Raw genomic sequence first — 17,989 nt, forward strand, 5'->3', positions numbered from 1 at the left:
ATTTAATATTCAAGCATTTAAATTGAACAACAATTCCATGTGAATCCGATAACTCTGATGTGTAGACTTTCCATGGTAGAGTTTATGTAATCTTATCATTGATGAGAATGTCTCAGATGACAACCGAACTGACATCATATTCATTAAGTACCACCGCATATGTTCCATTGGTCGGATTACCAGAATATTGTTCATTTCCCCCCACCTTCTGATGTTCCCAGAATCTCTATGTTAACCAAGGGTTTGCAAATGTAACATCAGTAGGGTAGAGAGAGGAAAAAGGGGGAAAGAGGTATTTATGACTGTCATAAACCTACCCCCCAGGCCAATGTCATGACAACTGCAAGACTAATACATTGTGTTTGTTTGGAACCACTCCCTCAGAATGGTCTGCCTGACACCCAGGCTAAGTTCCACATCATGTTCCTGTTCTTCGCTGCTTCCATGTTCTCTGTCAGTCTGGCCTCACTGTTCGTCTACCACTGCTGGCTGGTCTGCAAGAACAGATCCACTCTGGGTAAGAGCTGGCATGGTGTATCTGTGTGTTGTTGTGAGCATTTCCCTGGTGTCTCACTAAACAGAATAGAAACAGACCTAACATGGGTGCTCTGACGGAGTTTCCAAGAACAGGCCTGGGATAGGGACCTTATTCTATTCTTCTCCACATCAAATAAAAACACAGATTGAGTCACTCATCTGTGGTATGATTTGATAAGGCTCTTTGTGGCCATTAAGGCTCGTTATGGCCATTATCAGACAGACAGACAGACAGAGAGAGCAGTCTCTTATTATGAGTGCTAGAGCTGGGACGATAAACCGGAAATTATCGATACTGACCGAACCAATCATTTATCAAGGACATATTACTGATATTAAATAATAATAATAACAACAATAAGCTTTTACTAGAGGAATGTGAAGTTTGACATGAAATTAGTCTGCTACTATGGGCTATTTCTAATGGGACAATTGATAACTACAACATTCCAAGTAGTAGTAGCAGTAGTATTAAAAGTAGCAGTAGAAGTAGCAGCAGTAGTAGTAGTAGTAGTAGTAGTGATAATATAAGCAGTATAAGTAGTAGTACTAGTAGTAGTAGTAGTGATAATAGAAGCAGTATAAGTAGTAGTAGTAGTAGTAGCAGTCTTAGTGCAGTAGCAGTAGTAGCAGTCTTAGTGCAGTAGCAGTAGTAGCAGTAGTACTAGTAGCAGTAGTACCAGTAGTAGTAGTAGTAGAAGTAGCAATAGTACCAGTATTAGTATTAGTAGTACCAGTAGTAGTAGTAGTAGTACCAGTAGCAGTAATACCAGTAGTAGTAGTAGCAGTACCAGTAGTAGTAGCAGTAGTACCAGTAGTAGCAGTAGTAGTAGGAGCAGTAGTAGTAGTAGTAGTAGTAGTTGTACCAGTAGCAGTAGTACCGGTAGTAGTAGCAGTAGGAGCAGTAGTAGTAGGAGCAGTAGTAGTAGGAGCAGTAGTAGTAGTACCAGTTGCAGTAGTAGTAGGAGTAGTAGTAGTAGTAGCAGTTGTACCAGTAGTAGTACCAGTAGTAGCAGTAGTAGTAGGAGCAGTAGTAGTAGTAGTAGTAGTAGTTGTACCAGTAGCAGTAGTACCGGTAGTAGTAGCAGTAGGAGCAGTAGTAGTAGGAGCAGTAGTAGTAGTACCAGTTGCAGTAGTAGTAGGAGTAGTAGTAGTAGTAGCAGTTGTACCAGTAGTAGTAGCCATAGTAGCAGTAGTAGTAGCAGTAGTAGTAGTAGCAGTAGTAGTAGTACCAGTTGCAGTAGTAGTAGGAGTAGTAGTAGCAGTTGTACCAGTAGTAGCAGCAGTAGTAGCAGTAGTAGTAGCAGTAGTAGTAACAGTAGTAATAGTAGTAGTAGTAGTAGTAGCAGTAGTAGTAGTAGTAGCAGTAGTAGTAGGAGCTGTAGTAGTAGTAGTAGTAGTAGTAGTAGTAGTACCAGTAGCAGTAGTACCGGTAGTAGTAGCAGTAGTAACAGTAGTAGTAGTAGTAGTAGTAGTAGCAGTAGTACCGGTAGTAGTAGCAGTAGTACCAGTAGTAGTAGTAGTAGTAGTAGTAGTAGCAGTACCAGTAGTAGTAGCAGTAGTAGTAGTAGTAGTAGGAGCAGTAGTGGTAGGAGCTGTAGTAGTAGTAGTAGTAGTACCAGTAGCAGTAGTACCGATAGTAGTAGCAGTAGTACCAGTAGTAGTAGTAGTAGTAGTAGTAGTAGGAGCAGTAGTGGTAGGAGCTGTAGTAGTAGTAGTAGTAGTAGTAGTAGTACCAGTAGCAGTAGTACCGGTAGTAGTAGCAGTAGTACCAGTAGTAGTAGTAGTAGTAGTAGCAGTAGTACCAGTAGCAGTAGTACCGGTAGTAGTAGCAGTAGTACCAGTAGTAGTAGTAGTAGTAGTAGTAGTAGCAGTACCAGTAGTAGTAGCAGTAGTAGTAGTAGGAGCAGTAGTGGTAGGAGCTGTAGTAGTAGTAGTAGTAGTAGTAGTAGTACCAGTAGCAGTAGTACCGATAGTAGTAGCAGTAGTACCAGTAGTAGTAGTAGTAGTAGTAGTAGTAGTAGCAGTAGTAGTAGTAGTAGTAGTAGTAGCAGTAGCAGTAGTACCAGTAGTAGTAGTAGTAGTAGTAGCAGTAGCAGTAGTACCAGTAGTAGTAGCAGTAGCAGTAGCAGTAGCAGTAGTACCGGTAGTAGTAGCAGTAGTACCAGTAGTAGTAGTAGTAGTAGTAGTAGCAGTAGTAGTAGCAGTAGTACCAGTAGTAGTAGTAGTAGTAGTAGTAGCAGTAGTACCAGTAGTAGTAGTAGTAGTAGTAGTAGCAGTAGTACCTGTAGTAGTAGCAGTAGTACCAGTAGTAGTAGTAGTAGTAGCAGTAGTAGTAGTTTTAAGGGTAATATAAAAGTGGTGCACACTCATTTTATAAACGCAACGTTCAATGTATCGTTATCCTGATCATTTTGTAAATTTATCGTGATATGGATTTTTGTCCATATGGCCCAGCTCTGTGTGCACAGTGGTGCACTTTTTTGTCTCTACGATCTGAGTGAGTGGATTATTCATGGGGTGAACAACAGGCTCACAGTAAGAGGCTTAGTAACAGACACTGGACAGGTAGCCCTGCTGGAAAGGTAGCCCTGCTGGACAGGTAGCCCTGCTGGACAGGTAGACCTGCTGGAAAGGTAGCCCTGCTGGACAGGTAGCCCTGCTGGACAGGTAGACCTGCTGGAAAGGTAGCCCTGCTGGACAGGCCTTTAGAGGACAAGGCCAGTCACATCTAGTAACACAGCACAGCCAGCAGACCTGAAGGCATAGATCTGTACTCAGAGAGCAGGGTTCTCAGGCTCGTTGGCTCATTGTCATTACATAAAGTAAATTACAAATGGCTGATCTTCATTTTTGCTGTACCAAGGGCAGTTCAGTGAGATGGAGTCAAGGGTGTTAGTCTACAGTTGTGGCAGGCTTTTAAACAGCAAATATCCCCACCCTTTGAGAATATCAAACTCTTTCAGCAATCTCTTCCCCATTAAGAGATTTGACAACTGATGTCTCAAAATGTCTTTTATCCATGAAGGTGTTGCTATTGGTTCAGGAGTTGCGTAAGTGCCCACAAAACAATGACGTTCCTCTCTCAGTTTCCTTTGAACTATGAAACATCTAGATTGCATATGTTCTCTATAAATGATGCAAAACTAAATCTCTCCTCAGTTTTGGTTCAACACTGATCATATTCTACTCTGTTGTTCAGAGGCTGTCCGCGCGCCAGCTTTCCGTCATGGGGCAGATAAGAATGGCTTCAGTCTGGGCCTCAGTAAGAACTTCCGCCAGGTCTTCGGTGATGAAATGAGATACTGGCCATTTCCTGTGTACTCCAGGTATATACTTATTCCCTTATTTTACCAGATAAGTTAACTGAGAACATATGACCTATTACAGCATCGACCTGGGTAAGAATGAGCCAATTGGAAGCTGTGGATGATTAGGTGGCCATGATGGTATTAGGGCCAGATTGGGAATTTAGCCAGGACACCGGGGTTAACATGTCTACTTTTACGATAAGTGCCATGTGATCTTTAGTGATCAGAGTCAGGACACCCGTTTTAAAATCCCATCAGAAAAAATGGCACCCTATGCAGGGAAATGTCCCCAATCACTGCCCTGGGGCATTGGGATTTCCTTAGACCAGAGGGAAGAGTACCCCCTACTGCCCCTCCACACCACTTCCAGCAGCATCTGGTCTCCCATCCAGGACCAACCCTGTTTAGCTTCAGAGGCAAGCCAGCAGTGTGATGCAGGGTGGTATGCTGCTCGCAAATAAATATCATGCTATCGACTCTTGACTGAACCCACCGTGAAAACACTGACATTCTCAGCTAAACAGAAAGGTCTGGCAAGGCTCTGGACTATACTTTGGGGCTGACAGTGACAGAGAGGAGGGGAGAAGGAAGAACTTGAACTCAATGGTGAACTATGGGGGCAATGAGGGGATAATGTTTCTAAGCGTGAGAGGAGGTTAGTTAGTTGTTAGTTATTAGGAGGATGAAGAGGAAGACTTTTAAACACAGGATTGTGTTTTGTGCTTAGTCTGGGTGATGGGTGCTCCTTCCCAACCTGTCTGGTGAATCAGGATCCTGAGCAGCCCACCTCTCCTGGACACAACCCCCCTCCCAACAAGGCGTAAGTATTCATCTCCTGGACACAACCCCCCTCCCAACAAGACGTAAGTATTCATCTCCTGGACACAACCCCCCTCCCAACAAGGCGTAAGTATTCATCTCCTGGACACAACCCCCCTCCCAACAAGACGTAAGTATTCATCTCCTGGACACAACCCCCCTCCCAACAAGACGTAAGTATTCATCTCCTGGACACAACCCCCCTCCCAACAAGACATGTTTTAATCTCCTGGACACAACCCTCCTCCCAACAAGACGTGTTTTATTCTCCTGGACAACCCCCCCCCCCTAATACATAAGTATTAATCTCATGGATACAAACCCCCTCCCAACAAGACTTAAGTATTCATCCCTCATAGGAAATCACTGTCCTGCCTCCACTCTTCATACATTTGGTCCTTTTCCATAAAGATGGTTTTTGGATACAGATGTGAGAGAGTACTTTAGAGTACTTTTCTAACAGTTATTTTGCTAATAGTCCATTGAAATCCATTCATGTACTGATCCTGCCTAATGGTTTGTCCTGTGTTGTGCAGCGTTGTTGGAGAGAGCCACCAGTTCCCAGCCAAACCACTGAGGGAGTCCCAAAGTCGACTGTTGAACAGCGCCCCCTCCTGGACAGAGAACGGGGGAGCAGAGGACAAAGAGAGACGGGGTGAGGGCTCAAATATCTGATGGGAGGCGGGCAAACCCTAACCTTATCTTCATGTCCAGATCCCGGTTCAACCCTAACACTAGCTTCATGTCCAAATCCTGGTTCAACCCTAACACTAGCTTCATGTCCACATCCTGGTTCAACCCTAACTCTAGCTTCATGTCCACATCCTGGTTCAACCCTAACTCTAGCTTCATGTCCAGATCCTGGTTCAACCCTAACTCTAGCCTCATGTCCACATCCTGGTTCAAGCTAACTCTAGCTTCATGTCCACATCCTGGTTCAACCCTAACTCTAGCTTCATGTCCACATCCTGGTTCAACCTTAACTCTAGCTTCATGTCCACATCCTGGTTCAACCCTAACTCTAGCTTCATGTCCACATCCTGGTTCAAACTAACTCTAGCATCATGTCCACATCCCGGTTCAACCCTAACTTTAGCTTCATGTCCAGATCCCGGTTCAACCCTAACCTTAGCTTCATGTCCAGATCCCGGTTCAACTCTAAACTCAGCTTCATGTCCAGATCCTGGTTCAATCCTAACGCTAGCTTCATGTCCAGATCCCGGTTCAACCCTAATACTAGCTTCATGTCCAGATCCCGGTTCAACCCTAACGCTAGCTTCATGTCCAGATCCCGGTTCAACCCTAACGCTAGCTTCATGTCCAGATCCCGGTTCAACCCTAACGCTAGCTTCATGTCCAGATCCCAGTTCAACCCTAACGCTAGCTTCATGTCCAGATCTCGGTTCAACCCTAGCTCTAGCTTCATGTCCAGATCCCGGTTCAACCCTAACCTTAGCTTCATGTCCACATCCCGTTTCAACCGTAACCCTTGCCATGACTCTAACCCCAGACTTATGTCCACTGTTTTTTTTACTTTTAAATGTTGTCTACAAATCATTATTCTAGGACCATTCTCCAATAACTTAATTAACTGTATGCATGCTGTGTTTCAGGCACAAGTAACCCAGCAATGGCCATAGAGAATGAAACATAACAATGGTGAGGAATGAAGACTTGTAAGTGGAATCATAGGTGAGTTGAAAATTGATCTCAATATTTTAAAAATATTATCCACAAAGCTTGAGGTAAAAACGATATGGTTTATTTCTAATGAATCACATAATGCTTATTTCCTTCAACAGGTCTATGGTGATCCCAGTGTTCAGCGTGCCTATGAGAATGTGCAGTTGTGATATCACCATAACCAGTCATCTTTCTTACCATAACACACTGCTGTAGTTAATTGCTGCTTAGAAGGGCTTAGTTTACTGTTGTTTTTGCTCTCACCAGTATCATTGGAAACAGACGATGTAACATTTGAATCCAACGAAGCATTGTTATTGTTGTTTCTAAAGAAATCATTTAACATGGTGGAAACTGGTTTCCTGAAGGCTGAATATTGAGTATGAGATCAAGTTGTGGCCTCGGAAGATTGAAGTTGCATTCCAATTACTTGCCGTGTTTTTTCAAGTTTGGATCTGAAAAGCATAAGAATAGAATGAGAAGTGTTTTATTTTCACTTTGTATAACAGGTGGTTGGTCTAAGAAGCTACATGTGTATGTGTTCAGTACATCTATATTATTTTAGTAAAGGACCCTTGAAGTATTGTTGTATGATTTGATTATCTTGGACTTCGTCTTCAAATTCGTCTATTTTTACTTGTGTAATGTCTAAACTAGAATGACTAACTTGTATTTGTGATTATTGACAGAAACAGTATAAATATTCCATTTTAATGTAATTTTAGAATTTGCCAATACTTAATCCTAAACCAACACGCAAAGATGTATGATAGTGAATGTTGATTCTATGATTGTATAGACATATTAAGAGTAAAATATGCTTTGTGTGTGTGATTATTGGATGAGATATGCAGTGTTAGGCTTTTTATGGCACTGAACATGAAAGAAGTATTGAAGAGATTAACAACCTGTTGTGATTTAAAAAAAAAAAAAATCCTTCAATTAACTGATGCATGCTTCATACTCAGGATGCTAACTAAACATAAGAACGTAAATAGTTTCATGTATTATACCAGTTTCTCTCTCTTGGAAACGCGGTAAAATCACTGTTGCATAATAATCATTTGAATAAGGGCTATATTGATATTCTTTGATTTGAAAGGATTCCTGTGTTCCTCTGGCATTGGTGAGGATACCATTGGCTCTTAGACATCACAAATCAGTCTTATTTTTTATGTCAGTGTGCTTGCCATGTCAAGTGTTCCTGTAGTGCTATTTATTGTCAAACTGCCAGCCAAAGATCCTGTTTTTCTCCAGAGGCCTGACACACTGGCCTATGGTCTTCAAATCCAAGCCTCGGTTTCAGAATGTTTGCTGCATTCTCAATTCAACTCCATTCAAATATGGAAGTGCAGTGGAATAATACAGTGATTGCTCCAGCTGTTTCATTCCTTGTGAGGGTTCTGTTCTGATTGTACTCCTTTGGTCCTTTTAAATTACATTTTCTGTTTGGAAATGAGTCATCAGCATCAGTTTGCATCGGTTTTCATTTTGGTAAATGGCTCAAATGTATGCAAAACCATGTCAATCTATATTTTTTTAATACTCTGTGCATGAATGGAGAAAAATACCTTTATGAACATGTGAGGCTATGTACTGTACTGTGATGCCTTATCAGATAAATACAATGATGCCATGTTCAGCCTGTTTATATTGCTATTGACTGTTCTTGTACCTTTCTCCCATATAGGTCTCAATAGCCTATAAGGTATATCATTTAAAATATGACTCTTAAACAGATTTCAAACTCACTCAAATCAAGTTCTTATATGTTAGAAAAGTTTGAAGCCTTTATTTACAAAAGCTTTAAAAACAATCTCTCGTATATTGCATTTTTGTTCTTTTTTTTCTTTACATATGGAGGGGAGGGGGGGTCTCGTCACATGAAAAGAACCAACCAGTACAATAAATTAAATATTAAAATAACATTAAAAAAAATGTAGCTACTATTAAGGCTAAGTTTGGTGAAAAAAAAACAACTTATTTTCATAATAAAGACAGATGTTAAGTGAAAAAAATGTAACTTAGAGAAGGCAACAACGAGGAGCATACCAGAAAAACGTAGCTTTTCATATAAAATCATGGATCTGGTTAGGAGCTTTAAAGTGCAAAATTTCTACAGAAAAAGTTTGAAAAACTAAAATCCCTTGTTTCTCTTCAAGCGCTTCATGTGAAATCTAAATGAACCAACCAGCCCCTCTAAACTGCTTTCATAGAAAAAACAGGATTTTAAGCACAAACACACACCTTGGGTACATCTGGAGATAGGAACTATTGAACCACCAAATTCACCAACCATCTAAAGTAAGAAGCGCTTATGACAAAGAGCTTCCGAAATGGTATATATATATATATATATATATATATATATATATAAAATGCTTTTGTTCTTCCATTATTCCAGTCGTCGTAGTAATTGACTAGAGCAGACCATCCAGAAAGATCCCAGTGATGATGTCATGACAGCTGTTTATTGGCTTCCTCCTCGTAGGCGTTCCCTGTGCCGTTCTGGACGTATGCAGAGCCTGAACCCAGCCCGTACAAGTGACCACAGTACTTCGCATCGTCGATATGATCCTCAAAGAACATCTAAAAAAATATGTGATGTCAGATACAATAAAAAGTATACTAGTTTGTAGCTAGGTTTCCACCCAATTGGCGACAGATTGCAGATTTTAGAATATTCAAAGACAATATGCCCATTTTACCATCAGTGGTGTTTCACCAAACAGACTTGTTGCAAAAAAACTAAAACATTGTGCACATATAATGCACTTTTTCGCTTGAGTTTTCATGTACCGAATAAAAATAAAACGTTTAATGTGTGTCCATCGATTTTCAACTCTACCAATAGTAATCACAACTGTTGTGTTAAATGTGCCTACTTTGGTCTTGGCACCTGCGCTCAAGCCAACTGCTCGCAAATACAGTGGCTTATTATGGATAAGAACGAGAATATTTTTATTTGTCAAAAGGCAGTCAAGCATCACGTTACCAGAATCAGACCCTAGATATTTATTGGAAAGAGCATCAAGATCACCGTGCATTTTCACCACCCTGTGTTATTTCATCTATAGCCTAATGAACTGCATGCTTTCCCGAGTTGTAGTGGGAGGACCACACACATCGCGTGACTCCAAGTTTACATTGATATGATGGTTAATATATTAATATTTGCCCATAAAGGCGTTTCCACCACCACTTCTCGCATAATAAATTTTACTGACACAAAAAGATCTTACCATGTCAAACGAACAAATGATCTGTCAGAATTTATAAAATTGTACTGAAACTTCCTGTTTCCATCACAGCTGTCAGGATTTAAAAAAAATACAGTATGACTTTACTCCCATAAAAACTGTGGATGGAAATGTGGTTAGTGAAAGTAGTATGTGTTTATCTCTTTAATACCATCTGGTGGCTCTTTGAAGAAATGCAAGTTGTGAGTCATCTCCCTGTTCTATGATCCATTCACACAAACATCTCAGTACCAACCCTATTCCCTTTATAGGGCACTACTTTTGATCTGGGCCCACAGGGCTCTGGTCAGAGGTAGTGAACTATACAGTACCATTCAAAAGTTTGGACACACAAACTTATTCAAAGGTTTTCCTTTATTGTTACTGTTTTCTACATTGTAAAAATGGGGCGGCAGGTAGCCTAGTGGTTAGAGTGTTGGGCCAGTAACCAAAAGGTTGCTGGATCGAATCCCCGAGCTGACAAGGTACAAATCTGTTGTTCTGCCCCTCAGTTAACCCACTTTTCCTCGAGCGCCGACGACGTCGATCTCAATTACGGCACCTCTCTGATTCAAAGGGGTTGGGTTAAATGCGAAAGGTATCAGTTGAATGCTGACTAGGCTGCCTAGAAATGTGTTATTTTAAAACTAAGAAATAACACATTTCATTTAGTAAAAAAAGTGTTATCAAAATATATTTTATATTCGAGATTCTACAAAGTGGTCCCTCCCTTCTTGCCCAATAATGTTGGTACCATGTTGTTGTTATTTTCTTAGGTCTCTATGTATGTGTTGTCTCTTGTTGTGATGTGTAAATATTTTAATTCCAGGTTGTTAGGCAACAAAATAGTAAAAATGCCTAGGGGAGGTGAATACATTCGCAAGCCACTGTACTTAAGAATATCAATAAGAAGAAGAGACATGCTTGGGCCAAGAAACACGAGCAATGGACATTAGGCCGGTGGAAATCTGTCCTTTGGTCTGATGAGTCCAAATTGGAGATTTTTGGTTCCAACCGCCGTGTCTTTGTGAGACACAGAGTAGGTGAACGGATGTATTCCGCATGTGTGGTTCCCACCGTGGAGCATGGAAGTGTGATGGTGCTTTGCTGGTGACCTTTTAATGAATTATGTATAATTCAAGGCACACTTAACCAGCATGGCTACCACAGCATTATGCAGCGATACGCCATCCCATCTAGTTTGCGCTTAGTGGGACTATCATTTGTTTTTCAACAGGACAATGACCCAACACACCTCCAGGCTGTGTAAGAGCTATTAGACCAAGGAGGAGAGTGATGGATTGCTGCATCAGATGACCTGGCCTCCACAATCACCCGACCTCGACCCAATTGAGATGGTTTGTGATGAGTTGGACCGCAGAGTGAAGGAAAAGCAGCCAACAAGTGCTCAGCATATGTGGGAACTCCTTCAAGACTGTTGGAAAAGCATTCCTCATGAAGCTGGTTGAGAGAATGACAAGAGTGTGCAAAGCTGTCATCAAGGCAAATGGTGGCTACTTTGAATAATCTAAAATATATTTTGATTTGTTTAACACTTTCTTTTTTGGTTACTACATGACTCCATATGTGTTATTTCATAGATGTGATATCTTCACTATTATTCTACAATGTAGAAAATAATAAAAAATAAATTTAAACCCTTGAATGAGTAAGTGGTGTGTCATAACCTTTGACTGGTACTGTATATTGAATAGGGTTCCATTTGGGACACACACATGGACAGAGTACCTCTCTCATCTTGAAGAATGCCATGCCTGTCAGTAGTGAGTCTGAGCCAGCTTGGTGCTGGGGGCCAATCCTCTCCAGCTCCAGCTGTTCTGCCACTTCCTGTAGCCCACCCTGTCAATCAAACTCAGCCCTGTCACTCACAGATTCTGCTAATATAGCCATCTGGCCATGTCTATAATGCATTTAAAGGCTATCGATTAAGACTTGTGGCCTAGTTAGCTCTCTGAAAACTCATTGAATACAAAGTTGAGTAATACTTTCTTTAACTGTTATGATGTGCTGAAGTTACCTTGAGGTTTTTGCAGCTCTTCATGAGGTACTTGACATCATATATGATGGGGAAGAACAGGCGAAGGATCTCAAAGAAGTCCACTTCCTCTTCGGGCAGGTTAGAGTTGGACAGAATCTTGATCAGATAGCCAAAGTCATAGCCACTGCAAACAGAAAAATAAACCAAATGCTTCTTAGGTCTAAGATGATTGATTTTAACAATGGTCAAGTTTGCACCAGATGTGACAAATAACATACATGTGTGGTTAAAATCTGGATCTGATAAGATGGCGCCGAAAAGGAAGCCTGAAGTTTTACATGCTCCTAACCAACTGTGCTATTTTGTTAGTTTTTGCGTTGTTTTAACTTATTTTGTACATAATGTTGCTGCTACCGTCTCTTATGACCGAAAATAACTTCTGGACATCAGAACAGCGATTACTCACCACGAACTGGAAGAAGCTTTTTCCTTTAATGAGTCCGACAAGAAGGATATTCCGCTTTCCCGGGAACAGGCCCAAATGTCATCATTTGTGTGAAGAAAAGAAGGAGGAAAAGAGGGCGCAGGTCGGGCTGCCTTCTGAGAATCTGTAGGCGAGCGACTAAACTCCCACTGCCATCCGTTCTATTTGCAAACATGCAATCATTGGAAAATAAAATTGATGACCTACGATTATCCTACCAACGGGACATAAACAAATCTCTTATGTTTCGTCGTGGCTGAACGAAGACACGGATAATATAGAGCTGGCATAATATTCCATGCACCGGCAGAACAGAGAAGAGGCTACTACGTCTGGTAAGACGAGGGGTGTGTGTGCCTTTTTGTCAAATAACAGCAGGTGCGCAATGTCTAATATTAAAGAAGTCTCGAGGTATTGCTCGCCTGAGGTAGAGTACCTTGTGATAAGCTGACGACCACACTATTTACCAAGAGAGACCTCATCTATATTATTCGTAGCAATCTTTGTACCACCACTAACCGATACCAGCAGTAATAGCTCACTCAACAAACTCTATAAGGCCATAAGCAAACAGGAAAATGCTCATCCAGAAGCGGCGCTCCTAGTGGCCGGGGACTTTAATGCAGGAAAAATTAAACCAGTTTTACCACATTTTTACCAGCATGTCACATGTGCAAACAAAGGAAAAGAAACAACAACTCTAGACCACCTTTACGCCACCCACAGATATGTATAAAAAGTCCTCCCCCGCCCTCCAGCTTACAAGCAAAAACAAAAGCCGGAAGTACCAGTGACTCGCTCAATACGGAAGTGGTCAGATGAAGCGAGGACTGTTTTGCTAGGACAGACTGGAATATGTTCCAGGATTCATCCAATGGCATTGAGGAGTATACCACCTCAATCATCGGCATTGAGGAGTATACCACCTCAATCATCGGCTTCATCAATAAGTGCATCGACGACGTCATCCCCACAGTGACCGTACGTACATATCCCAACCAGAAACCATGGATTACAGGCAACATCCACATCGAGCTAAAGGCTAGAGCTGCCGCTTTCAAGGAGCTGGACACGCTTACAAGAAATCCTGCTATGCCCTCAGACGAACCATCAAACAAGCAAAGCGTCAATACAGGACTAAGATTGAATCCCACTACACCGGCTTTGACACTCGTCGGATGTGGCAGAGCTTGAAAACTATTACGGACTACAAAAGGGAAACCCAGACGCGAGCTGCCCAGTGATGCGAACCTAGCAGACGAGCTAAATGGCTTTTATCCTCGCTTCAAGGCAAGAAACACTGAAGCATGCACGAGAGCACCAGCTATTCTGGATGACTGTGATAACACTCTCGGTAGCAAGACCTTTAAACAACATTCACAAAGCCATAGGGCCAGATGGATTACCAGAACGTGTACTCAAAATATGCACGGAACAACTGGCAAGCGTTTTCACTGTCATTATCAACCTCTCCCTGACCGAATCTGTAATACCTACATGTTTCAAGCAGACCACCATAGTCCCTGTGCCCAAGGAAGTGAAGGTAACCTGCCTAAATGATTACCGCCCCATAGCACTCACGTTGGTAGCAATGAAGTGCTTTGAAAGGCTGGTCATGGCTCACATCAATAGCATCCTCCCAGATATCCTAGACCCACTGCAATTCGCATTCCACCCCAACAGATCCACAGATGACACAATCGCAATCCACACTGCCCTTTCCCACCTGGACAAAGGAACACCTATGTGCGAATGCTGTTCCTTGACTACAGCTCAGCATTCAACACCATAGTGCCCACAAGCTCATCATTAAAGTAAGGACCCTGGGACTAAACACTTTCCTCTGAAACTGGATCCTGGACTTCCTGACGGGACGCCCCCAGGTGGTAAGGGTAGGCAACAACACGTCTGCCACGCTGATCTTCAACACTGGGGCCCCTCAGAGGTGTGTACTTAGTCCCCTCCTGTACTCCCTGTTCACCCACGCCCGCCATGGCCAAACACGACTCCAACACCATCATTAAGTTTCTTGACGACACAACAGTGGAAGGCCTGATCACTGACAAAAATGAGACACCCTAAAGGGAGGTCAGAGAACTGCCATTGTGGTGCCAGGACAACAACCTCTCCCTCAATGTGAGCAAGACAAATCGTGGACTACAGGAAAAGGCAGGCTGAACAGGCCCCCATTAACATCGACGGGGCTGTAGTGGAGCGGGTCGAGAGTTTCAAGTTCCTTGGTGTCAACATCACCAACGAACTATCATGGTCCAAACACACCAAGACAGTCCTGAAGAGAACACGAAAAAACATTTTCTCCCTCAGGAGACTGAAAAGATTTGGCATGGGTCCCCAGATCCTCAAAAAGTTATCCAGCTGCACCATCGAGAGCATCCTGACCAGTTGCATCACCGCCTGGTATGGCTATGGCAACTGCTTGGCATCTGACTAAGGCATTACAGAGGGTAGTGTGTACGACCCAGTACATCACTGGGGCCAAGCTTCCTGCCATCCAGGACCTATATAATAAGCGGTGTCAGAGGAAAGCCCATAAAATTGTCAGAGACTCCAGTCACCCAAGTCATAGACTTTTCTCTGCTACCGCATGGCAAGCGGTACCGGAGCGTCAAGTCTAGGACCAAAAGGCTCCTTAACAGCTTCTACCCTCAAGCCATAAGACTGCTGAACAATTAAATGGCCACCAGACTATTTACATTGACACCCCCCCTCTCCATTTGTTTTGTGCACTGCAGCTAATCACTATTTATTATCTATGCAGTCACTTCACCCCTACCTACATGCACAAATTACCTCAACTAACATCTACCCCCACACACTGACTGGGTACCGGTACCCCTTGTAATATAGCCTCGTTATTGTTATGTTCATGTTCCTTTTTATTATTTTTTACTTTAGTTAATTTGGCAAATATTGTTTTACTATTCCTGAACTGCACTGTTGGTTAAGGGCTTGTAAGTAAGCATTTCACTTTAAGGTCTACACTTGTTGTATTCGGCGCATGACAAATAAAGTTTGATTTTATTTTAAAATGGCCTACCTGTGGAAAGAAAGCCACTTGACGCCCTCACAGAGCACCACCCCTGAGGTCATGAGCAGTTCAGCCAAGTACAATGTCTCGATCCCCTCCTCCTCATGCTTCTTGAACTGGATGCCTGATGTTGTCAAGAGCTCGATGGAGTCCTGTGCATACATGTCCTCCCTGACGACGGAAAGGGAGACACCTGTCACACTCACACCTAGGCTAAACATTTATAACAGGGTTTCTTAAACTGTGGGTCGGGACCCAAAGTGGCTCCTGGGCATGTGAGAGGTGGGTCGCGAGTAATGAGAATATATCTATATTAACACAATTTCTTCTTAATTTGGGTAGTTGGAACAAGATATGGGTCACAGGAAGATAGTAAATGTGTATATTTTGTGTCAAGAGCCAAAAAAGTTTAAGAACCCCTGATTTATATCAATGAATGTCATGGCTATAAGAACAAGGGGTACACTAAGCATGACAAAGTTGTTGTTGCTGTGTAAGTGGATGCAGTCCAACTATATATATATATATATTTTCTTCAATGTCTGAGACTGCTGATAAGCCTTTAGGTTTTACTTCCACAATAGAAACAAGTTACATGTAAACAACAAAATACTCAAAACACTGTCTTCAGTGCCTCACTAAAACAAACATGAAAATAAAACAGTACCTGTGATATGCTCAAAAGCATTTATGAAATATGTCAATATAAACATTTGAAAAATGACTTGAGGCACTAGGAGAAAAGCAAGTCAATTAGCTCGTTGAGAAAGTAAGCAGCTCATGTGACAGGTGCAGCCTATTTGGTGGCTCAAGTGAAAGTCTTGGCCACATGGTTTCTAAACAATATTGGTCACATTGTCCTTTACCTGAATGGTGTGCAGGCAGCGCAGCTTCAGTATGACAACGTTCACTCCTGTATGGAGGTCCTGAACTAGCTCTGGTCCAGGGCGTTCAATGTGGCTTGCTGACATTGAGCCTTCAAATGGCCTGGCCCAGAAGTAGTCATGAGCGTGACTCTCCTGATTGTGTGCAGTATCAACACTGAACATAGGCCTGTTCTTGCCTTGGTTTCATACATCATATGAGCAGGTTTTTTTGTGCCTTTGCCTATCAGTCCAGACATGTAAACTAGTCAAACTCCATACTACAATAATATCACCTCAATAACAGACTACATCAAATGGACTTCCTTTTTGTAGTTACTTTAATGCAGAAATCTCAAGTTATAAAAATGTAATTCCTCAAGAAAGTACCGTACAATACATATAAACATTACAATCATCTTTAAAACCTTTCATGGTAAAAACAAAAAGGTTATTCCTTTTCTCCTAGTGCCTCCAAAGAGCCGTTGCTATGAAACTTCCCCTGTTCTGTAGGTGCTGTACAAGAGGCAGGTCATATAGCTGAGTTCTCTAACATGGGCAAGTCAAGTCTTGATACAAGACATGAAAATTAGTTGAACATTGATAGACATAGAAAGGGGAACGCTTACGTGAGGTTAAACTTAAAATTGAACTGCCATGTTGAAGTTCCCGGTGGATATTCACCCTGTTCATTCATAAAGGTAAGGCCCAGCTGGATAATCTTTAGCAAGTCTACATTACATCGCAGTAACTGGTACTGGTAGTCAGCATTGCTTCTGAACTCTCCAATCGGTCTCGCAACTACACCTGGAAACTCTGTGTCCTATGAACAGAACACAAAGCAATAGAGAAGGCAGAAATGGAGCAGCAGCACAATGTTCAGCAAATATCTGTCAGTGTCAACCAAGATGCCTTTAATCAGAACTCTTCATAACTTACCATGGCAATGTAGTTGTATTTTCGAATGACCTGGCGGATCCTTTTGAGTTCTTCATCCAGGTTGTCAGCCCAAACCTCACATATTCTTTGGCTATGATCCACAGTAGCCGCGGGCATAGTGCCAGCTCTACAAGCAAGGCATCAAAAACAAACAAACAAACTCTCAATCGAGAAAATGACCATGGAATTGTGGTCCTTCTTTATTTGTTTGACCTGGAGATAAACAACAAACAATGTCCGGTTACACAATAACCCTGTGAGATTTATTGCCACATACTCGATGGTTACATTAAAACATATAGCTAACGTTAACTAGATTTGACAGGATAATTACAGACATCTAACGTTAGCTAGCTAATATACTGTGTAACATACTGCCTAAGCTAGATAGCTAATGCTGTAGCTAACAATCTTGCTGTTAGGAGGACTTGACTATGCTTTGATGTTATTGGGGCAAATAACTGGCTAGCTACTTTTTTAGCAGGCTGTGATGACAGGCACCTATCTAGTTATCGAACTGAGCTAACTTACCTGTCCCACTAGCTAGTTAGCTAGCAGTTCACTAGCTAATTAGCTAGCAGTCTGCTAACCTTAGAGTGGGGACAGGATGCGTTTCTCTTCAGATACAATGATATCATAGTGTTTCATCGCCTCTTATAATGCCCAACCCTAGCACCTGTCAGCTACCGTTAGCCAGCTGGCTAAAATATGTGGCTGGCTAGCAAATCTAGCTAACGTTAACTTAGCTAGCTAACCAACTCCTAATAGGGCTTGAATTTCAACCTTCCCGACTTAGCATTCGCTAAATAAGGGTTGTGCAATTACAAGTGAACAGTTAAAAAACTCGCAATTACCTTGTTTAAAAACGGTCAGGGCCTTTTAACTAACTTTTAAACAGTTTTATATTCCAAATACCGACAGTCATTGATATCAACCCACAGCTGCCACCTCTGAACCTCCATTACAACGTCATCACGCACGCAGTGACGTCACGAATGTATGCAAGTTGGCCTTTGGAGTCCTAGGACGGGGGCGTATTCATTACGCCGATTCTGTTCCGAAACGT

General features: G+C 42.0%; 2 protein-coding genes across 7 annotated transcripts in view; one reads left to right on the forward strand and one right to left on the reverse strand.

Moving 5' to 3' along the window:
• Window positions 1–7,999, forward strand: part of zdhhc2 (zinc finger DHHC-type palmitoyltransferase 2) — a 26,265-nt gene extending 18,266 nt beyond the window's left edge. For both annotated transcript variants that reach the window (XM_036970402.1, XM_036970403.1), the window contains 6 exons: window positions 385–517; window positions 3,740–3,866; window positions 4,576–4,668; window positions 5,204–5,322; window positions 6,281–6,359; window positions 6,470–7,999. In XM_036970402.1, the coding sequence (XP_036826297.1) occupies window positions 385–517; window positions 3,740–3,866; window positions 4,576–4,668; window positions 5,204–5,322; window positions 6,281–6,321 (513 nt within the window). In that variant the 3' untranslated portion in view covers window positions 6,322–6,359; window positions 6,470–7,999. The remainder of the gene's footprint in view (window positions 1–384; window positions 518–3,739; window positions 3,867–4,575; window positions 4,669–5,203; window positions 5,323–6,280; window positions 6,360–6,469) is intronic.
• Window positions 6,447–17,947, reverse strand: cnot7 (CCR4-NOT transcription complex, subunit 7). Of its 5 annotated transcripts, none has more exons than XM_021583484.2 (7): window positions 17,778–17,947; window positions 16,924–17,136; window positions 16,614–16,807; window positions 15,131–15,292; window positions 11,628–11,772; window positions 11,339–11,449; window positions 6,447–6,805 (listed from the first exon to the last, which is right to left on the reverse strand). In XM_021583484.2, exons 2-7 carry the CDS (start codon window positions 17,038–17,040, stop codon window positions 6,794–6,796), a joined length of 741 nt encoding a protein of 246 aa, XP_021439159.1. In that variant the 5' UTR covers window positions 17,041–17,136; window positions 17,778–17,947; the 3' UTR covers window positions 6,447–6,793. The 5 variants fall into 5 exon arrangements, with proteins under 5 accessions (XP_021439159.1, XP_021439158.1, XP_021439157.1 ...); XM_021583483.2 differs by lacking the exon at window positions 6,447–6,805 and adding an exon at window positions 8,108–8,939 and having other exon boundaries at window positions 16,924–17,050; XM_021583482.2 differs by lacking the exon at window positions 6,447–6,805 and adding an exon at window positions 8,108–8,939.
• Window positions 17,948–17,989: the final 42 nt, after the last annotated feature.

This window comes from Oncorhynchus mykiss, chromosome 31 (genome assembly GCF_013265735.2).
Source record: "Oncorhynchus mykiss isolate Arlee chromosome 31, USDA_OmykA_1.1, whole genome shotgun sequence".
In the NCBI taxonomy this organism is placed as follows: Eukaryota; Metazoa; Chordata; class Actinopteri; order Salmoniformes; family Salmonidae; genus Oncorhynchus; species Oncorhynchus mykiss.